We start from the raw sequence: 23,861 nt of genomic DNA, 5'->3' as shown, positions 1-23,861 counted from the left end.
AGGTGACAGATCAACACAGAGACAGGTTATGTATCTGCAAAATGCCGCACGGCTGTTTAATCAGATCAAGTTTATATACTCTTTTGAGTAGGCGGTTACATTACATCATCATATTCCATTGGACAGTTGATTATTCAAGAGTAAGCATAAATGGTTTCAACCAATCATATTCATATTCGGCAACCAATCAGATTGTACTCGGCTGTTAATTATTAGATACATTTGGGAATTTCCAGAAAAAGGTGGAAACAGGTATTGGTTATACAGTACCCTAACATTAGCCTCATTAACCTGTCTTAATAATGGTTCATAGCCCCTTTATCTATCTATTTCTAAGACTATGTACTCATTATCTACCTTAGGCCTACGTGGAACTCGTGATATGTTCTTTACTTACATGAATATAGAGGTGAGAGGCAAGAATAACAGGATTAGGTGAGAGTTGATCTCTTCTCTGTCAGCTAATATCATAGAAGTATGGAGAGTGAGACCCTAAGAGTGTATGAAGGGACCCCAAAGAATCAGGGTTTCCCTATCAGTCCCCCCTTTTGAGAACAGATATCATTCTCTCACCCTCCTTCCTCCAGGTACTTCAAAGGCCTAAGCGCCAGTTTTGAGCTTGTTATTATTTTCTTCACCAAATTCTCTGGAGTGGGTTGAGAGATCATATCTCATTCTCAACCTTGTCAATTCTTGGGGGAGTATTCACGTATTTTATTGTGTTAGTGGAAGGTGTTGGGCCTAGCTTGATCTGTTATTCCCCTTATTGCATCTCTAGTGTAATTTATAAACCTCTGTTGATTACAGTAAATGTAATTCATCCAGTACACATGTTTCTTAAAATCAAATGAGCTGCATTTCTTGCTACATGTTCACAGACTTACCAGTGGAAAAGCCAAACTTCACATGCCACAAATGCAAGCTTGTGTCCCTATTGGAGGAAAAGTTGCAAAATCTCGGAGAGGTTAGCTACATTGAAGATCATTAAGGAAGGTGAAGAGTTCTTAGACAGAGCAGAATTATCTCTTCATGTTACAGAAAGAGAAGAAATTCAAAGTGCACCTGAAGAAACAGAGGAATGGAAACATGTGACCCAGAGAAGCAGGAGGATCAGGAGGCAGTCAGCACCCATACTTCTCAGGAACCAGTACCAGGCTCTCACGCAGGAAAATGATGAAGAAATACATCAGGATAAGACTTTGCCCACAAACAGCAACCTTGTACGCCTTCAGAGTCCTCCTGGATGGAGAAAGAAAAATGTTGTGAAGAAGAAACAGAGAGTGGTGGTCATGGGGGATTCCCTGCTGAGAGGAATAGAGGCCGCTATCTGCAGACCGGATATAGCTTCAAGAGAAATGTGCTGTCTTCCAGGTGCAAAAATTAAAGATGTGTCTGACAGGATATCAGGACTCTTCAGACCTACAGATGACTACCCATTCCTGCTACTACATGTGGGGACAAATGACACCGCAAGAAACGACCTGGAAACCATCTGTAGAGACTTTGAAAACTTAGGCAAGAAAGTGAAAGAACTGGGAGCGCAGGTGGTCTTCTCTTCCATCCTCCCAGTGGATGGCCATGGAACAAGGAGGTGGAATATGATTCTGCAGGTGAACAACTGGCTACGTCGATGGTGCCGTCAGCAACGATATGGATTTCTGGATCACGGAGTGAATTACCTATACAATGGACTAATTGCTAGAGATGGGGTGCACCTTACGAAGACTGGAAAACAAGTATTTGGAAGTCGCCTTGCTACACTTGTAAGGAGAGCTTTAAACTAGAACAACGTGGGAAGGGAAGCAAAAGGCCAGAAAAAGCCATACACCTGACAAATGCTATTGAGAACTCTGCTATTAGAAGTGGAAAGGAAGAACAAAGACAAAAGAATCTAATTAATAAAAATATTGGAGAAAGAGAAACCAATCACAAACTAAAATGTTTCTATACTAATGCACAAAGCATGGGCAACAAACAAGGAGAATTGGAACTACTAACGCAGGAAAAGAAATATGATGTCATTGGAATCACTGAAACTTGGTGGCACGATACACATGATTGGAATACAAGACTAGAAGGATACAACTTATTTGCAAGAAAGAGACTTGATAAACGAGGAGGGGGTGTCGCATTGTATATTAGAAACGCGTATATCTGCACAGAGATTGAATCTTCAGAGACTGGGAGTTCTGTGGAAACTGTTTGGGTAAGAATACAAGGACAGAACAATGGAAAGGACACCATTGTAGGCATTTACTACAGGCCGCCTGTGCAAGTTGAAGATATGGATGAACTCTTTATGCATCAAATGGCCAAGTTCTCCAAAAAATATGACATAGTTGTCATGGAAGATTTCAACTATCCAGACATTTGTTGGGAATCTCTCTCAGGCAAAACTAACAGGTCAAGGAAATTCTTATCCTCTCTTGCTGACAACTTTATCTTCCAAAAGGTAGGGGAGAAAACAAGTGGAACTGCTACCTTGGATCTAATCCTTATAAACAGGGAGGAAATGGTTGAGGAGGTAAAAGTGGCTGGGACCCTAGGAGGTAGCGACCATGCTATTTTAGAATTTTGGATAACTAGAGGAGGAAGACCTGTGAAGACTCAGACTTCAAGGTTAGATTTCAGAAAGGCAGATTTTAAGGGATTGAGAAAGAGAATTGGAGGGATCCAATGGCTGGATATCCTTAAAGACAAAAATGTCCAGGAAGGATAGGAAATCTTGAAAAATGAAATTCTCAAAGCACAATTGTTAACAATTCCGAAAAGAGGGAAGAATAGGAAGCATTTAAGGAAACCAGGATGGATGAACACAGAACTTAAGCACATGCCAAATAGGAAGAAAGAAATGTTTATAAAATGGAAAGAGGGAGGCATTTCTAAAGAAGAATATAATGCTGTCTGCAGAACCTGCAGGGCACAAATCAGATTACTAAAGCTGACAATGAATTGAGGCTTGCAAGAGATGTCAAAAGCAATAATAAAGGATTTTGGGGATGTCAAAAGTAAAAGAAAAGTCAAAGATGCTATAGGATTTTTACAGGATGAAAATGATGAAATGGTAAGACAGGATGTTGAGAAGGCCGAACTTTTAAATTCCTATTTTGCATCTGTTTTCTCTCAGAAAGGAAATGTAACATCAACTGTTCTTCACTGTCCTATTAATGGAATAGAAGAATCCAGGATATCTATAAACAGAAAGATAGTGAGGAAACACTTAGCTAACCTAAATGAATTCAAGTCTCCAGGTCCAGATGAATTACACCCCAGAGTACTGAAGGAGATAGCAGAAGAAATTTTTGAACCCCTCTCCATAATCTTTGAAAATTCTTGGAGAATAGGAGAAGTCCCAGAAGACTGGAGAAGAGCAAATGTTGTTCCTATCTTCAAAAAGGGGAAGAAGGTGGACCCAGGCAACTATAGGCCGGTGAGTCTGACTTCGATACCAGGAAAGATCTTTGAACAAATTATTAAACAACATGTATGTCAGTACCTGGATAAGAATGAAGTGATTAAACAGAGTCAGCATGGTTTTGTAACTAATAAGTCATGTCAGACTAACTTAATTTCCTTCTATGACGGAATCACTGATTGGGTGGATCAAGGAAATGCTGTAGATATAGTATATCTTGACTTCAGCAAAGCATTTGACAAAGTATCTCATACAATCCTTATTGAAAAAATGACTAAGTATGGAATGGACAAGGCAACTGTTAGGTGGATTCATAACTGGCTTAGTGATCGGACCCAAAGAGTGGTCGTAAATGGCTGCACATCCAGTTGGAAGAATGTGTCAAGTGGGGTACCACAGGGCTCCGTCCTGGGCCCTGTATTGTTCAACATCTTTATCAACGATTTAGATGAAGGAATTGAGGGTAAACTGATTAAATTTTCTGATGACATATAGGTAGGAGGGATAGCTAATATTAGAGAAGAGAGAGAGAGGATTCAAAAAGATATAACTAAACTGGAGCAGTGGGCAGCAACTAACAGACTGGGAAAAATCAAAGTACTACATCTGGGCAATAAAAATGAAAAAGGCATATACAGAATGGGAGGAATAGGGCTAAGTGACAGCACATGTGAAAAAGACTTGGGTATACTAATAGATCACAGACTGAATAAGAGTCAACAGTGTGATGCAGCAGCAAAAAAGGCAAATGTAATTCTAGGATGTATTAACAGAAGCATACAGTCTAGATCACGTGAAGTCATTATTGCCCTCTACTCCTCTTTGGTCAGACCTCATCTGGAATATTGTGTCCAGTTTTGGGCACCACATTTTAAAAAAGACATCAACAAACTGGAGCAAGTTCAGAAAAGAGCGACCAGAATGGTGACCGGTCTGCAAACTCTGTCTTAGGTTGCAGGATTTGGGAATGTTTAGTTTGCAAAAGAGAAGACTGAGAGGAGACTTAATAGCTGTCTACAAATATCTAAAGGGCTGTCACATTGTAGAAGGATCATCTTTATTCTCATTTGCACAAGGAAAGACTAGAAGCAATGGGATGAAACTGAATGGGAGGAGACACAGATTAGATATTAGAAAAAACTTTTTGACAGAGTGATCAATGAGTGGAACAGGCTGCCACGAGAAGTGGTGAGTTCTACTTCCATGGAAGTCTTCAAACAGAGGCTGGACAGACATCTGACTGGGATGATTTAGTGAATCCTGCTTTGAGCAGGGGGTTGGACCAGATGGCCCAGGAGGTCCCTTCCAACTCTATGATTCTATGATTCTAAATCTAAAAGGAGCTGCTGTCTTTAAAATGTAATTTTGGAGTCTCTGCGTCTGTCCCTTTTGGAGCAAGGCTGTCATCAGCAACAGGAACAGGATCATCATTCTTCCGTTCCAGGGCCTTGCAGTGGCTGGCATGAATCCAAGTGGGTTTTCCTTCAAGCTTCACTGATGTGGATGTAGTGAGGAGAACTTGGAATGGACCGTGGAACCTTGGTTCCAGTGGTTTCCGTGTGTGTCTTTTAACCACCACCCAATCTCCTGGTTGGAGAGAGTGGGTTCCTTCTTGATTCTCTGGGTCTGGAATAGAATCAAAGACTTGTTTATGCACAAGTGAGAGCCTCTTCTGAAGGCTCTGGATATAGCTAGTGAGATTGTCACACTGTAGCTGCAGTGTCTGTGGGAAGTATAGGCCTAACCTTGGCGCTGACCCAAACAAAACTTCAAAGGGGGGACACTTTTGTCTTTCTATTAGGTGTGTACCTAATGGAGAACAAAGCTAGGGGTAAACATTCTGTCCAAGGTTTCCCCAATTCCTCACTTGCTTTTTGAATCTTTAACTTAAGTGTCCCATTCAGCCGCTCAACCTTACCACTTGCTTGGGGTCTGTAGGGTGTGTGGAATGCTTGTGTGACCCCCAACGTTTGCATAACATGCTGCATTACCTCTCCAGTGAAGTGGGTACCTCTATCGGACTCTATGGTTTCAGATAGTCCGAACCTACAGAAAACTTCTGACATCAGCTTCTTTGCAGTAGCCCTTGCAGTGGCTTTCGGCATCGGGAATGCTTCTGGCCACCCTGAGAAGAGGTCAACACACGAGCACATATTCATACGTTGCTACTTGGGGTAGCTGTATGAAGTCAATCTGCAGTCGTTGAAACGGGTAGAGGGGCTTAGGTATGTGTTTCTGTGGTACTTTCACTACACCTCCTGGGTTGTGTTGTGCGCATGTCAGACATGCTTGTGTGAACCTAGTAGCAACCGTTGTGAAACCTGGGGCGATCCATTGCTTATCCACCAAAGAACACATAGCATTTTTAGAAAGGTGCGTCGGTCCATGGGCTGCTTGAGCCATGACGGGGTACAAGGATCTTGGCAGACACACCCGCTGTCCCACCATCCACAAACCTTCATGGTCACATGCTCCAGCTTTTGACCAGACCTGTTTCTCTTCCCCGGTTGTCTGCCGAGTCAGAGCCTGCAAGATACTCAAGTCGAAATGGTTACACTCAGTGCTTACCATAACCAGTGGAGGTGCCTCAGGGGTCTCATTGTGTTTGGGTCTTCTAGCTGCTTCCTTGGCAGCTCGATCCGCTTTGTCATTTCCTCTTGCTTCGGTGGTATTAAGCTTTGTATGTGCCTTTACCTTAACTATGGCAACCTCTTTGGGCAGCAGCAACGCTTCCATCAGCGTTTTGATGAGGTGCTCATGTTTAATAGGAGTGCCTGTTGATGTAAGAAAGTCTCTTGCCCTCCATATAGGACCGTAGTCATTGGCCACCCCGAAAGCATACCTTGAGTCTGTGTAAATGTTGTAGCGTCTACCGTCAGCCCCTTTAAGCGCTTCAATGAGTGCCGTCAACTCCGCCTGCTGCACAGACATTTGAGGAGGGAGTGGTTCTGCTTTTACTACCTCGTGCTGTGTTACCACTGCATAACCAGTGTAGAACCGTCCGTCTTCACAGATGCTTCCATCTATGAAAAGCTCAACATCTGGATTAGCGAGAGGTACATCAGAAACATGTGAAAAACCTGCTGTCTCTTGGGCCATAAGGGCCATACAATCATGTTCATGATATACATCAAAAAGCTCCTCTTCAGTCAAATTCTGCAAAAACAGTGGTTTGCCTTGTCCTTCTCCCCCCCCCTTTTGAATCCACCACATTAATGGGAATGAGAGAGGCTGGATTCAAAGTTGTACATCGTTTCAGAGTGACATTGGGAGGCATGAGAAGTGCACACTGCAGTCTCAGGTGTCTGGCTACAGAAATGTGCTTGGGTTGAACTTGGTTAAGAATGCTGTGCAAGTCATGTGGAGTGTAGATGGTTAGAGTAGTCCAGTATGATCTCTGATGCTTTGTCAAGAAGGAATGTGACAGCTGTTACTGCTCGGACACAAGATGGTGCTCCTCTCGCTGCAGGGTCCAGGCGGGCTGAGTAGTATGCCACAGGCCTGTTTTGCTGACCATGTTTTTGGGCTAGGACCCCTGTAGCATGTCCTTGCATTTCTGTGCAGTACAGGAGGAAAAGTTTGGCATAGTCTGGGGTGCCTAGAGCTGGGGCAGAGACGATTGCTAGTTTGAGTGAGTAGAAACTGTCTAGTGCTTCCTGATCAAGTCTGAAGGGTTGAGAGGGCACACAATCATAGAGTGGCTGCATGAGAATGGATGCAGAACGAATCCAAGGCCTACAATATGATGCCATCCCCAGGAAGGTGTGTAGATGTTGAACCCCTGTGGGTGGTTTTAGCACTTCAATCGCCTTTTTCTTGTCCTCTGTCAAGTGGCGTGCACCCTGTGATATGCAATGTCCGAGAAACACAACTTTTGGCTGACAAAACTGTAACTTTTCTCTGGATGCCTTACACTTTTTGGCAGCAAGATGTAGAAACAATGAGATTGTAGCTTCACAGCATTCATCTCTGTTTGGGGCACAAAGGAGTAGGTCATCAACATACTGAAGTAAGACAACCTCAGCATGTTTGGTGTCCCAATCCTGCAAAATGAATTGCAAAGCAGCAGTATACAGGGTCGGAGAGTTTTGAGCTCCATGCGGCAGCACCAGCCATGTATACTGTTGGCTCCTAAAAGTAAAAGCAAACAAATACTGACAGTCCGGATGCAAAGGGACAGAAAAGAAAGCATTTGCCAGGTCAATAAAACTGAAATAGGCAGCTGTTGAAGGGATCTGTGACAAAATTGTGTGCGGATTCGTAACTACTGGTGTCAGTAATTCTGTGACAGCATTTATGGCTCTAAGATCATTAACCATCCTGTAAGTAACTGGCCCCCCTTTCCTGCCTTTCTTTTTCACTGGGAACAAGGGGGTGTTGGCTATAGATTTTGTGAGTTTGATTGCCCCAGAGGCAATTAATTCTGTAATGTTTTTGCCTATAGCTTCCTCTTGAGCTGTGCTTAATGGATACTGTTTTAATTCCGGTGGTCTCTCTCCTGGTTTCAGGTTAATCATTACAGGAGAGACTGGCATGTGTCCGATGTCAGTTTTAGACTTTGACCATAGCGAGTCTGGGATCTGCGCTAACTCCCTATTCTCTTCTGAAAGGGCGGGGGAGTCAGAAAAATACATGCAGGCTAGAACTTTGCACAGGGTGCGCTCAGAGACTCCAGCCTTCAATTTCACATTCCCGTCACAGGCACATATCTTGTATGAATCTATCGCTTGCAGTACATCAGAACCAAGTAAGTTTACGGGTGTTTTGTCACTAACTAGCAGCTTAGTTAGGCATGTGTGGTCAGCCAGTCGAAGGGGCAATGGTTTCGTCATTTTACATTCCTGTATCAGTCCCTCAAACCCTTGAGTGTAAATGGTTTCGTCGGATATGTCAGATGGTTTCACATGTTCCTGGCAAATAACAGTTTTGGCTGCCCCCGTACCCACCAGGAATGGGATTTTCTTACCATCTGGGAGAGATACTGAGACTACCCCTTGTGGACCTGCTTTTTAACAGGAAGGTGTCCTAAGGGGGTAGATGGCTACGGGGTTGCCCATTTCCTATTGTGGGTCTTGGGTCGGGACGTCCGTCCTGGCCTGGTTCTCTTTTCTGGTTGATCTGCACTGTCGGCTAATATGGCCCATCTTACCGCACTTGTAACATTCAATCTGTCTGCGGTAATTTCTGGCTGGGGTAGCTTTCTGACCTGTCTGGGTGTCATTGGACGCATACTGTATCTGTACTGGCTTCATCCTCTGGTCTAACTCAACACCTTTTGCCACACGCACTAAGTCTTCTATGAGGCATGTCCTCCAGTCGGGCTTAGCTGCCTGCACCCTCTGTCGAGCTGTGATCTAAGCCCTGCCATAAAAGCTCCATGGAAAAGTTTCCTTCCTGCTTCTCCCATGATGTCATAGCCCAGATCTGCATATCTCAACTTCAAGGTCCCCCAAAACTGGTCTACTGTCTCCTTAGGACCCTGTACCACATCCAGAAGGGAGATAGTGGATTCCCCCTCCTTTCCTCGACTCCATGTGTGCATACCTCTCAGGAAATGCATCCCTGACTCTATAGTTCTTACGTACTGTGCTCCCAGTCTACTCTCTGCACTGTATGACCTTCCAGCTCTGTTTATGTCCTCTAATACTGACTCCATTCTTGCATCCCCAATTTTCCCCCTCAGGAGGGACTCGTAAGTCCATCCATGTGCAGGTGTAGGTGTTGTTTAATCCTACCATCCATCTATAAAAGGCCATTGGCAAGTCAAATGGGTCTGGGGCGTCTTTGACTAACGTCATTTGGTCCTTTGGACTCCATGGTCAGTAATGAGACACAGTAGTTGTCTGTATAGTCGGTCGTGCGGGGGTAGATGTTGCAGCTGCTGCGATACCAGTCGTGTCCATGGTCTGATATTCCCCTTCTTCCATTGTAATCAGCATACTGTCTTCTGGTTTTACTACCATGTTGTTGTATGTACCCAGGGACCTGATACTGAGTCTGACCCTGCAGGACTGGGTATATCCCTGTGCCCTTGTGGGGTCTTGGTCTCCCGCAAGCAGAACATTGTTCACGCCAGTCGGGGTTTTCCTGTCCACACACACAAGTCCATCCCTCTGGTCCTGCCATAGGATGGGCCTGATAAGGTGGAGGCGTTTTTATTTTCCTTGCATACCTCACTCCTTTTGGAGTTTCTTCCTTAACCCAACAACCGTCTCTCTTCATTTCCTTTGCTACCTCTGCCCAAGCCTTTGCTTGTTTTATTAACTCATTGTCAGCAATCCATCCCCTGCTTGGTGCTAGAGCAGACTCCCAGAGAGAGTAATCCAGTGGATCACCCTCCATTCCTAAACCTTTTAACAGCTTCTTTGCCTCTTTTACAGCAAACTTTCCTTTTCTTCTCTCTATTATCTCACACGCCTTGCAACCCTCCTGATGATCTGAACGTTCTGCGTTTCCCATTTCTGTCTGATCTCTCTGTCTGCCTCTTTCTCTGGTTGTTACTCACTATTCTCTTAATACGTGCTGCTATTTTGTGCCCACTTCCCAACTTCTTTCTCACTTTGCTTGCAATTCCTTGACCTATGCCGACTGCACTTCGCTAATTCGATGCATAGGATTGCGTGCCGTTGTTATAAGGGGTTTCCGCTCAGTGTCTGAACTTTCGTGACCTAAACTGCCTCCCCACCTTCCCAGTTGATAGGTGTCAAGACCCGTAGAAACCTGATAAAGAAGTTTACTTATTTGGTGGTTTGGCCAATGTGACCCCACCCGGTCACCTCCCACTAAATCTCTATGTTCTCAGTACAAGATGGCACTTCTCTGTAATTAATCCTAGTATATTCAGCAATTCTATATATCAACCAGAGAGAAAATCCAACTAACCATAGGCAGACTAATATGACCCAAATTTTCTCATAATCTTCTAGTCCCATATGAGGCAAGGCAGAAATTGAACAGTCCTATACCATGGAGGGTGCGATCATGCATAACCCACACAGTTGCAGCTTCCCCAAGATATCATCTAAGTTGTTGTAAAACCCGCAGGCCAACAGAAAACACGGATAGGGCAAGCCCAACCACGTGCAATCCAATTTCTCTGCGTGGCTCCGCTACAATAGCAAAATATATTGGTTTCAGCTTATCTCATTCATTCAGGTGTGACTATGTGTTCGACTTCCTAGTGTTCCTCCACTCTATTTCTGGTACCAATTGACCAGTTAGCATACCTAACGGACTCCCTTATACATTCAGGATTTTATGTCACAATCCTTATTACATGCATACGGTCTTTCAATTCACTCAGGGAGTCTCATCCTCTACACACACATTCACACCTCCAATACGGTATACCGTTAATGTATCACAAGGATATTCTATGGTTCTTTGCCAAACAACTGGTCATATAAGAAGACGGCTATACTGTACCCGAAACCCGGCTGCAGAGCATGTGACAAGAGGAGACACAGAAAGTTGTAAGAAACAATGGCTCTTACCTTCACCGGTGATTTTGGTCTGTGTTTCCTCTAGGCCTCAGTCTGCGGCTGCCGTATCTCAGATGCCGGGGGTCTTCCTGTTGCGACCAGCCCGCCCAATGGGACGCCAAATGACGAGTTTGATCTTTATCTCTCAACGGGAGATCTTTAGATATACTGGATGGTAGCCAGATTGATAGCTTGTTGCCCGGGCAAGGTGACTGATCAACACAGAGACAGGTTATGTATCTGCAAAATGCCACACAGCTGTTTAATCAGATCAAGTTTATATACTCTTTTGAGTAGGCGGTTACATTACATCATCATATTCCATTGGACAGTTGATTATTCTAGAGTAAGCATAAATGGTTGCAACCAATCATATTCATATTCGGCAACCAATCAGATTGTACTCGGCTGCTAATTATTAGATACATTCGGGAATTTCCAGAAAACGGTGGAAACAGGTATTGGGTATACAATACCCTAACATTAGCCTCATTAACCTGTCTTAATAAGGGTTCATAGCCCCTTTATCTATCTGTTTCTAAGACTTTGTACTCATTATCTACCTTAGGCCTACATGGAACTCGTGATATGTTCTTTAGTTGCATGAATCATAAGAGTTACAGAGGTGAGAGGCAAGAATAACAGGATTAGGTGAGAGTTGATCTCTTCTCTGTCAGCTAATATCATAGAAGTATGGAGAGTGAGACCCTAAGAGTGTATGAAGGGACCCCAAAGAATCAGGGTTTCCCTATCACATATATATATATCCAAAATAACTAATATTATAAGGTAAATATAGTGCTCTCTATAAAAAGATCAAGGCACCAAAACTCCACATTATCATAATGGAAGTTTAAAATTAAAATGGAGAAAACCTGGAGAAAAAAATCAATAAAAAAATCAATGAAAAGCCTCATACTCCCTATTAATGCCAAAAGGTTCCAATGTTTGAAGACCAAATTCCAATAGGACTCTCTTTCTTTAAATCTTTGTATCCTGTTGCCACCTCGTCTATCCAGAGGTACACTGTCAATAACTTGATAACGAAGCTGAGAAATATTGTGGTTATGAGAAATAAAATGAGCTGGAATGGGTAATAGAGTTCTCTTACAGCTGATAGTGGATTTATGTTGAGAGATACGGTCTCGGATATGTTGGGTAGTCTCTCCAACATATCCGAGACCACATGGGCATTTTATGAAATATATTACATATGATGAGTCACAATTGTAATAGTCCTTAATTGTAAAAATCTTTCCCGATCTGGCATGGGTAAAGGTTTCACCTTTAGTAATGTTGGAACATTGCAAACAATGCAAGCAAAGAAAAGTCCCTTTGCGTAATGGCCTAAATAAAATTTGTCTTCTTGAATCACGGGAACTACCAATATCTGCCCTTACTAAAAGATTGCGTAAGTTAGGAGGTTTTTTGTGACAAATCAAAGGTGGAGCTTGAAATTGGGGTATCTGAGGATAAGAATTAGAGAGGAGTGACCAGTGTCGACGAATAACCTTATGGATGAGATACATAAAGGGATGGTATGTGTTAACGAAGGCCACCCTATTAATTTTAGTTGCAGGACTAGATATAGATGGAGGAGAAAAAGACAACAGGGAATCGAGATATCCTCGGGATTCGAATTTGGATTTCATTTCAGCAAAACGACCAACACGATTAAGATTATCAGAACATGTGGGTAGACAAACTCTAATTCAAATTCTGCCATAAAAATATTGGCATATGGGGGCACCACATTTGAATCCATTGCAGTGCCAGTTAATTGAATAAAAAACTGATCCTCAAATAAAGAAACATTCTTTGTTAGAATGAGAGTCAACATAGAAATACAAAAAGATTGAATGTCGCTAGAAAAATCCGTTTTATTTTCTAAAAAAATTTTTACGGCTTGAATACCCCTTGTATGGCTAATACTAGTATATAAACTAGTGACCTATAATGTCACCAAGTAACAATTAACCGAAGTTAAATTCAAATCCCTAATGCAAGACAAAAAATGTGATGTATCTCTAAGCCATGAGGGGATCAAATGTAAGAGAGGAGAAAGGATCTTTTCAAGTACAACAGATAACGGTGATAATATTTTTACCCTTTTGTTCTCCTCTTCTTTCTTAGAGCTTTTGAAACTTCAATATATAGCCACACAGTTACTTATATCCTTTTACTTGTTGCACATTTCCTCTATGGTACCTTTAAGCTGCGTTAGGCTGTATTTTATTTATGGTATTTGAGTAACTGTTCTCTCCCCTCTTTTTTCCCTTTTTTTTTACAGATTGTACTTATTGATTTATTGTGAGGATTTATTCTGATGATGGAGTCCTTACTCCTGAGAGGAAAAAAATCTTTTTAGTTATTTCTGTAAATTTTGTCAATGTATTGCGTATATTGACCAATATTGACCATATGTCTTCTTTTATTATAAACTTTTTTCACTCGCACTAATACTTCAGTCAGTGATACTGTACTTATTTCATTTTGTGTCATTCTTAGACATGATTCCTAATTTTACATTATTATTATATTTTTTAAATATAAATACCCTTGATAAAGGCCTGCTCGGCCGAAACGTTGGGCTCTGTGTGACTGAAAAATAAAATTTGCATATTCAAAAATCATTTTCTAAAGCCTCAGGTTTTATGATATTATTGATTGATTTTCCTGACGGCTTGGTTGTCTTTCCCCATATATATTATACAATCGTGTGATCACCATTTTGCTGCTAGACAACGTTTTCCACCACCCAAAACAGTTCAGATGACGTTGGTCATTGAAAGCCCTTTTCTATAGAAGATACAACTTGGAGGAACCACTTACCCCCTGGGATTAGAAGACGCTGATCATTACCTGCCCAGATCTGAAAACTAAAAAGCCAAATGACAGTGTACATAGAATGTGCTGACAAGTTAGAAAATTACTTGAAGAAAAATATTATGATGCGTCTGTAAGAGAAAGTGGAAGGTAATGATGCTGTTGGCTTCCTAGATTCCTGATATTTTATTGGATGAATGTAGCTTCTCTCCCTTCTGTGCTACTGAATGTGCTCATATGATCCATACAAGACCAGGTCCAATCTTTCTGGCCAAACTTCTCTTTTATGATCACTAACATTAAATGTGCAGTGAGGCCAAGTGTGAATTTCTGTACAATAACAACAGAGTTTCCCTTTATCCTGACTTTTCAGTTTAAAAATGACTAAATTCAAACAGGGTCGTGAGAAACTGCATAAAAATATTACACCTTTTATAAATTTCAATGATTTTATTCAAAAATAATAATTGGTTTTATTCTTGGCAGATGATTGTACCAGGAGATCAGGGGGACAGCTGACATCTTCAATTTTTAAATCAGATGATCTTGAGATTACACAGGATACAACTGAAGTGAATGCCATTACTCCAGATATACCATCATCCCTTCACAGCAAAGATCGACCTTCTGATCCTTTGAAACAGGTCCTGTCTTCTGATTCATTACTGACCCCTGAGGAAACTCAAAGTCACAAAATAAGCATTAAAAAACAAACTTATAAAGCAAATAAGCCATTCTCACGTTCTGAATATGTAAATAGTTTTCCCCTCAAAAAGTCTTTTCTTAAATATCAAAAAATTCACACAGAGGAGAATAGATTTTCTTGTTCCAAGTGTGGGAAATTTTTTAACCAGAAATCACATCTAGTTACACACCAGATAACTCACACAGGGGAGAAGCCTTTTTCATGTTCAGAATGTGGGAAATGTTTTACAGATAAATCAAGTCTTATCAAACATCAGAGGACTCACACAGAGGAGAAACCTTTTTCATGTTCAGAATGTGGGAAATATTTTACAGATAAATCAAATCTTATCACACATCAGAGGACTCACACAGAGGAGAAACCTTTTTCATGTTCAGAATGTGGGAAATGTTTTAACCATAAATCAAATCTTATCACACATCAGAGAACTCACACAGGGGAGAAGCCTTTTTCATGTTCAGAATGTGGGAAATATTTTACACGGAAATCAAATCTTATCACACATCAGAGAATTCACACAGGGGAGAAGCCTTTTTCATGTTCAGAATGTGGGAAATGTTTTAACAATAAATCACATCTTATCACACATCAGGGAACTCACACAGGGGAGAAGCCTTTTTCATGTTCAGAATGTGGAAAATGTTTTACAGTTAAATCAAGTCTTATCGCACATCAGAGTGCTCACACAGGGGAGAAGCCTTTTTCATGTTCAGAATGTGGGAAATATTTTACACGGAAATCAAATCTTATCACACATCAGAGAATTCACACAGGGGAGAAGCCTTTTTCCTGTTCAGAATGTGGGAAATGTTTTAACAATAAATCACATCTTATCACACATCAGGGAACTCACACAGGGGAGAAGCCTTTTTCATGTTCAGAATGTGGAAAATGTTTTACAGTTAAATCAAGTCTTATCGCACATCAGAGTGCTCACACAGGGGAGAAGCCTTTTTCATGTTCAGAATGTGGGAAATATTTTACACGGAAATCAAATCTTATCACACATCAGAGAATTCACACAGGGGAGAAGCCTTTTTCCTGTTCAGAATGTGGGAAATGTTTTACACTTAAATCAAATCTTATCACACATCATCAGAGAACTCACACATGGAAGAAACCTTTTTCATGTTCAGAATGTGGAAAATGTTTTGAGAGGAAATCATCTCTTTTTAGCCATCAGAGCAGTCACACGGGGGAGAAGCTTTTTTCATTTTCCTAATGCAGGAAAAGTTTTATTTGGAAATTTAACTCTTAATAAACTTCAGAGTAGTCACACAGGGGAGAAGCCTTTTTCATCTTCAGAATGTTGTTTTAACCGAAAAGTGTATCTTATCATTTCTCGTGTTCGGTCTCTTTAAAATATAAACAATCATACTCACCTTCCATGCCTATGCTGATTAATTGGTGTCGCGAATCACATTCCCGCATTTCTTATCAAAGGGCACATCTTCCCACTCTGGTGCCATTACTGCCTCAGCTTGGAAAAAGCACTTAACGCACAGGCTTGAGCTGTCTTACATTATGAAAGTCTTGCAATTTCTCCTTTCTTAATGTCGGTCTCACAAGAAAACAGCTCCACAAATCTTCTTGTGTTCTCACCGATGCCCACATACTGAGCAATGTTTGCTTCACAGGGGAATTTACCTCCCCCCTCCCAAACCACAGGGGATTCTGATATGTGGAACACCATAATTGATTTGTATATCATATTGCATCTATGCCTACTAAACAAGACATGGAGCAATATATACAAAGGCTGGAGACCACATACAAAACTGAAAATATGTTCCCTCACTTATAGCCTGTCACAGCTTACTGTCAAGGTACAGAGATTACAGGATGATGTTTACAAGTTTTGGACCATCAACATGCTCATAAACGAACACTGGATCTTCACAGCCAGCAAATAAACTGTCTGCATAATATGGTTGATGACCAAGAAAATCACAATAATATCTGGATAAGAGGTATACCTGAAAGCATCAATACCCAAGTGATTATGCAGACACTGCTTACTTTATTCAATACTATCCTTGGTGATCCTATTGATAAGGACTGCTGGAGATCGATAGGATGCACCATACACTAGACAATCATGGCTCAAATTCTGAGAGTCCAATAGACATTATTTGTCGCGCATTTTTTCAAAGTAAATGAGCCCATTATGAGGAAAACAAGAGAGTTGGGTCTTATTAATTTCAATGTAAAACGCATACAATTGCTCACAGATCCTTTCTGAATGAGCACTCTCCACCCGTGCCTCTGGGAAATCCCTTTCCCCTTCAGGGAGCTTCTTTCAGTCCTTCAGTCCGTACCAGCAGGCCCTCAGAGCAGGGGTCTGCTGTACAATTCTATGTCTTCCCACCTTCCCCTACGGGAAGGTTGCCTATGCACGTCTTTCCCCTTCTTCCCCTAAGGGAAGACTGATCCTAACTTCCCTTCTATTCTCCCACTCCAACCTTCCAGCTCCACCCACCTTCTAACACCCTTTCCTAGCCAGCAGGGATGGTGAAGCACATCACCTGCTGCTGTGGTGGATGCAGTGTTGTGTAAGAGCCAGGTCTGGTGTCTCCATCTTACCTGAAAGGTGGGATACTACACCTCTGGTTGAGGTGCAGTACCTCTGTGGCGACTGGACCCTCAGGGGCGCCACATTACCCCCCATTAAGCGCAGCACGTCCACGGGCTGAAACAGAGTACATGATGTTACAGGGGAACATACAAACAATTTAAACACGTGTTATCAGGTAAAACATATTCAAACTCAACTTCTCTTTATGAGAGACACTCTCTCACTTCAACGTTACATGATAACATTACCTTACATTATCTATATCTTACATCCTAGATAGTTATCCATTCCTATCTTCTATATTCTAAAGTACTACTGGCAGCAACCATTACCAACTGTGAAGTTCGTTACCAAGTCAGGGCACACTATCCCTGCTGAAATACTTTCATTATTCCTTATGTCTTGCATCTATCTATACAATACTAACACATGTCCCTAAACTGTTTGGGTGACAACAGTTGCTAATTGGTTCGCCACCTGCTCTGGACACCTTGTCCCAGAAACAATACTTCTCTCATTTACTATTAGACATTCACCATATTTTACAAAAAGCCAGTTCCCTACTTAATAATCTACGGATACCTATTAGTTCTGATACTCTACCAATGCTATACTAGATTTTCACAATAATCCTATACACTATCAATATACTGTTTCCTATACATAGTATAATATTTACAATCATAATAACACTTTTATTAGTTACAATGAAAAAGCTGTCATTATTTGAGGTAAGTGGCAGATTCTATCCCAGCCGGGGTATCTTCTAGTGTCCTTGTGCTGTATGGAGGACCCGCTCAAAACTTCCAACGTTGGTTTTGGGTGGGCGGCAAGATATAACTGGTTTCCCCTTTAGACCTCATCTTCGGCCACACCTAACAGGTTTTTCTTCAGGTCTGTAGTTGTTGTGCAATGATGAAGTCTCTGTATTTTAAAAGGCACGTGTAAAACCAAGAAGGAGCACCTGAATAGGTGCTAAACTATATAAAAAGAAAGTTTTGATCACTCACTGTTCATGATCCCATTGTCTCTACTTCTTTTTCTCCTTATGACTATAAAACATGATCGGCTATAACATGTTGCCAAAGCCCCCCTGGGCCTAACTATTTACAACGGACTTGCCCTAGTCTCTGTTCATTTTAATGGGGCTGAATGATACAACCTCCTGGTTACAATGAAGCTGTTTGGTTCCCTTGCTTCCAGGGAAGAACTTCAGGACTACTGCGTCTTGGATGGATTATGATTGCTGTAGAAGCCTTGGTATATACTGCTTGCGGAGCTTCATCCGGTAAAGTCTCCTGCTGTCCTATTGTTGGCAATGATGATGGAATGGCTGCTGATTGAGGTACAATTGCAGCCTGAGGAACAATCTGCCTTACTGCAGCTGGTTTCACTGCTGCTGTACGTGGCACTGGTGGTATTGCCATAGCTAGGATTACACTGACGGAGCCTCAGTTGTTGCCCCCTGGTGGTCCTGTGGAGCTATCAGCTCGGCGGGAATCCTGCGGACATGAAGCATGTACCATCTCCTGTCGCCAAGATGGCGGGTAAAGGAGACGTACTCGTCAGGGAACAGATCGCGCTACGGATGTCCCTGGATGAGATGAGCTTCGACATCCCGCCTGTTCACAAACAGGTTGGGAGCTTTTCTGGAGTCCTGGATGAACCCGAATCCTCTGTCGAGGTCGAAGCAGAGGACTCTGCCCCAACCCATGGGATTACAGTTCTCCAAATGCTCATCCTGGGCCTGGATCTTGCCCCTTAGATCACGCTCCGCCAAGGCCAGTTTCTGCATTTGTCGCTTCCTCTCTTTCTGCTCAAATTCAAGTATCTGCCTATGGCAGAACTCTTCTGTGGTGATGGGGAACCCCATGACATCAGCTCCCTCTTCCTCCCACCTGGGGATCTTCAGCCTGCTGCATGCTGCGGGTGTTGACTGCGGTATGGGGACAGGTTCCAGGATCCCTCCCCTGGGCGCAGCTTTCCGGTCCCCGGCGATGTCCATGACGATCTGGCCGGAATTTGTGGTCGGTGGTAACCCGATGGGGCCTAGCAGGGCATCCCTTGTCCCAGGGGCGCTGACCGTACCTATTCCTCCTGGCCCGCAGTCATCTTTTACAGGCTCCGGTGACGGAGAGACTGGTGCGGCAGGTACTGGCGAAGATGATACCTGGGAACTGGCGGTAGGTATCATTGGTGGTGGTACCTTGGGACTGGCAGTGGGTACCGGTGGCATTGGTACCAGTGTTCTGGCAGTTTCCTCCTGGGTAGCCTGTCTTTTCTGCGCAAGCAGAGCCTGCCACTGACGCAGACTTCTGTTCAGCTCCTCAATTTCCTGCTCCAGGTTGACATACTCCGAGGGGCCGGAGCCTCATTCCACAGAGTCGGGAGAAGGTTGCATTTCTCCACCGCACTTCACAGGCCTCCTTCTGCTCTCCATCATGGCCCCCTGGTGTACTGGCTTCTCCTATGCTCTCTTTCCCGCCGTGGGGCCTCTCTCCACCCCCTGGTGGCGGTGTCTTTTTCCTTTGCTGCCATACCCGGCCAAGATCCAGACCCCTCTGGCTGTCGGCCATGATGCAGTTGCATAGAAGTACAGGCAGGAGAGGTTCATGCTGCTTCACACTCTTTCTAGGGTACCGCCCACGATGGCATGCCTCACCGCACACCTCGTGGGACCGCCATAGCAGCCATCTTTGCAGTCAAAATCATAGTCCAATAAATGTGTTGTGGTTTGCCCATTGTGGTTTGTTATTTCTCAGTACAGTCAAATTTCTGGCACACAGGACCCGGTGACACCGAGCATCGAAATCCTGTTCGTGACACCAAGTTGGAGCGCCCGCCAGGGCCGTGGGGTACTCTGTATCGGGCCGCTTTTTAAAGGGACAGTGTCACTGCGGCGGTGACCCGGTCCATGGCCCTGGGCATCCAATAAAAGGGATATATTTACAGGGGATTGAAAATAAAGAGTTTTTGTATACAGTGTTCGTGACGCCACCTGTGGTATCTGATCAGAAGGGACCAGCGCTGCAGTGCAGATCCTCTGGGACTGATGGTGTGATGCAGCAGAGTTGGAATAGCTCTCCACAGGCAGAGCTTAGTCCCAGTGCAGTTGTAGAAGAAATTTGCAGTTATAGAAGAAATTGAGGACGACGGTGAGGATATAGTGTTAGGGAAGAGATGTAGCAGTGCTGAGAATGTGACGCAGGAAGAATGCAGAAGACACAGCTGGGTGCAGTTCCGAAGCTTTACTCACAGTTCTGTCTGCAGTACAGATTCCCGCTTGGTGCCACATCCTCCAGGTGAGGGATCCAGCCAGCCTCCAGAAAGATAGAGAACACCTTTCCAGAATTTCCTGTCAGTATGTGCCTTCCCTGGCCATCTCACAGTGCTGCTTTCCACTTTCCTTCCTTTCCAGCACCTCACAGTCAGTGTCCCAGGCCAGCTGCCGTGAACCCTGCCGGATAACGTGACCCAAAACGTTTCCTTGATCCTTTCTGGCTGCCTTTCCGGAGAAGATAACTGTGGTAATTGGCTGTGGCCCCTAAAGTTGCCACAGCTGTTGGCTTGCTAACTGAGTCCTGTTGTCCACTCCACTAGGCTAGGGGTCGAGACCCTTCTGCGACCTGGATTTCCCCAACCTGACGTCCGTCAGTGTGGAACGAGCCCCACGGGGAGCACTCTCCACCCGTGCCTCTGGGAAATCCCTTTCCCCTTCAGGGAGCTTCTTTCAGTCCGTACCAGCAGGCCCTCAGAGCAGGGGTCTGCTGTACAATTCTATCTCTTCCCACCTTCACTTACGGGAAGGTTGCCTATGCACGTCTTTTCCCTTCTTCCTCTACGGGAAGACTGATCCTAACTTCCCTTCTATTCTCCCGCTCCAACCTTCCAGCTTCACCCACCTTCTAACACCCTTTCCTAGCCAGCAGGGATGGTGAAGCATATGCTGCTGTGGTGTGTGGTAGATGCAGTGTTTTTTTTATAGCCAGGTCAAGTGTCTCCATCTTACCTGAAAGGTGGGATACTACACCTCTGGTTGAGGTGCAATACCTCTGTGGCGACTGAACCCTCAGGGGCGCCACATGTATTTTCAAAAATCCAAGCAGCATGAGACCATTCTGTGATGCCCTGGACTTTCCCAGAATCCATATATCTGACTGGACACCTGCTCCACCATTGCCACAGAGAGTTCCAGCATGTTGCAGAAGGCTTTCAATGGATCAGGAACTTTCCAGATGGGAAAGGAACCTACCAATCATATGTGCTTCTGAAATGAAACTTGTCTCCACTGATGAGAGAGACACTTTGCAGATGTTTGGTTGATCCTTTAAGAATATTATTACATATAGCTTAATAGAGTTTTATGTTCCTCTCTCCCACTATAAAGGATGTCTCAGTTCATATAAGATCTTAGAACTGCATATAAGTTGAGCTCACATTATATTACTGTAATATCTGGCTGTATTAATTTACTTGCTATGTATTCCATGGTTCCCCTTATTAGGATCCCTAGGACCGAAAGTAAGACTTACACCTGTAAAAAAAAAAAACACCAGTTATGGATTTGAGTTGGGGTCTGCTTGTTTCACAGTTTCTTTGTGTTCAATATATCCATAATCTATATGCCTTGGAGGTAGAGAGGTAGACGTTACTATCTACCTTCTATACTTCCTCCTTGCTCTTAATCTTACTATCCTTTTTTTCCTTCCCCCTTTTTTCCATATAATATGGCACAACTATAACTTACCAAAGCTACAGAAAACAAAAAAAGAGTAGTGAGTGGAGGATAAGCGTATATGTTTGGTATCACAAATCTTGAGGGATGGATTATTCAAGAGCTTTGAACAAATAAAGGCCGATTTTTAACCTTCCAAATAGGGTCGTTGATCAGTATCTGCAAATACGTCATGTGTATAGTACACTATCTAGAACAAACGCCTTACTGATTTATAGATCTCACAATAGATACCATTCCTAAAGTGGTGGACACAAAAGGTGTAATATCCCTTATTTATAGGCAGTTAAGGCCCTGTCACACTAAACGATGTCCAGCGATCCCACCAACGATCCGACATGATGGGATCGTTGGGACATCGTTAGGCTGATCGCTGGTGAGCTGTCACATAGACAGCCCCAGCGATCAGGACGAGCGACGCTGGACGCTGGTTTCTAATGTAAACGGCGGGTATCCAGGAGCTGCGCGACTCCTGGATATCCGCTGTTTACCTTGGAACCCGGCGTACACGATGGTTTCCAAGGTAAACATCGGGTATCTAGGAGTCGCGCGGCTCCTAAATACCCGATGTTTACATTAGCATCCAGCGTCGCTGATCGCTGGTCTCTCGCTGCCACTTGCAGCGATGCGCGTTGGGCAGCGGGAGACCAGCGATCGAAAAACTGCCCAGGCCGCTCGAGCTCGATCAGCGATAACCGGCAGGGGGACCGGTCGCTGATCCCCGTCACACACAGTGATCTCACTGGCGAGATCGCTGATGTGTCACAAAATCAGCGATCTCGCTAGCGAGATCGCTTAGTGTGACGGGGCCTTTACTGGACCTGCATTTGATAGTTAAGACAAAATGGGAGGATGATGTGGGTCCTTTGAGGAGCAATGGGTGAAAATGCTGTATGTGACACCTAAACTTTACTTGTCGGAGTCACAAAGAATGTTCCAAATTCCTCTCATCCATAGGGTATATAAATCCCCAATGTTGTTATGCACCAGAGAACTCACACAGGGGAGAAGCCTTTCATGTTCAGAATGTGGAAAATGTTTTAACTAGAGATCAGATGTTGTTATACATCAAAGAACCCACACAGGGGAGAAGCTTTTTCCTGTTTAAAATGTGGGAAATGTTTTACAGAGAAATCAACACTTGTTACACATCAGAGGACTCACATAGGGGTGAAGCCATTTTCATGTTCAGAAGGTGGAAAATGTTATGTGAAGAAATCATCTCTTTTTCATCATCAGAGTACTCACACAAGGTAAAAGAATTTTTCCTGTTCATAATCTGGGAAAGTTTTAACCAGAAATTACATTTTGTTAAGACCAGCAAATTCATACAGGGAAGAAGTCTTTTCCCTGTTCAAAATGTTTTAACCAGGAAGCATATTTTGATAGACATCAGAGAAATCACACAGGGGAGAAGCCTTCTTTAATGTATATTCCTAATGTGAGAAATGTTTTACTTTGAAAGACACACCTTTATCAGGAAAAAAATCTTGCTAATAAGTGTCTAATAGACTGGAGACGGCTTCCTGTGACACAGGAGAACAAGAAGACAATGTCCATCCTGATCACCGAGAGAACTTCTCTCCTCCAGCCCCACACTTATCTACATTAACTGATTGGTGCAGAATAGAAGAGGAAGGTTCCGGGACCTGCACATCCTGAGGGAGCAGCAGAAGAACCTTCTACCTGACTAGGTCAAGGACCTGGACCTTTCAGATCATAGAACACTGTTTTACATATTTTCAAAAGTTGTCAGGTTCAGTTATGAAATGAGCCATTTCTTAATGATTTAGACCTCCTGACTTCAAATCTAACAATGAAAATGTTTAATTGTCTCTTGTTTCTTTGATATGAAAGAGTTTTCCTTTTACCTCTACATATAATAAAAGCATAAAAGTTTCAGTACTTTGAAACATTATTATTTTTGCAAATATAAAGATGCAGAGTATTTTGTTATGCCAATTTTTAACATTTATTTAGAGGAATTTTAGCAACAATTCAAATAACTTAAACTTGTCTAAACTCTATTGTGAATAAAAAACAGTTGCAGCGGTTTATTTTCTGCAGCATGTCAATTCTTTGTGCGGATTCCGCAGCGTTTTTACAGCAATTCCATTATAGGA

The 23,861-nt window shown here is 43.1% G+C and overlaps 1 protein-coding gene across 1 annotated transcript in view; it reads left to right on the top strand.

The window, feature by feature from the left end:
• Nucleotides 1–23,643, top strand: part of LOC141047057 (uncharacterized) — a 54,685-nt gene extending 31,042 nt beyond the window's left edge. The window contains 3 exon segments of the mRNA XM_073541988.1: nt 14,209–15,558; nt 22,829–22,991; nt 23,204–23,643. Of these exon segments, the coding sequence (XP_073398089.1) occupies nt 14,209–15,558; nt 22,829–22,991; nt 23,204–23,246 (1,556 nt within the window). The 3' untranslated portion in view covers nt 23,247–23,643.
• Nucleotides 23,644–23,861: the final 218 nt, after the last annotated feature.

This window comes from Dendrobates tinctorius, unplaced genomic scaffold (genome assembly GCF_039654945.1).
Source record: "Dendrobates tinctorius isolate UK_male_01 unplaced genomic scaffold, ASM3965494v1 ptg000126l, whole genome shotgun sequence".
In the NCBI taxonomy this organism is placed as follows: domain Eukaryota; kingdom Metazoa; phylum Chordata; class Amphibia; order Anura; family Dendrobatidae; genus Dendrobates; species Dendrobates tinctorius.
The sequence above is the reverse complement of the archived record's forward strand: the minus strand, read 5'-3'. Positions and strand labels throughout refer to the sequence as shown.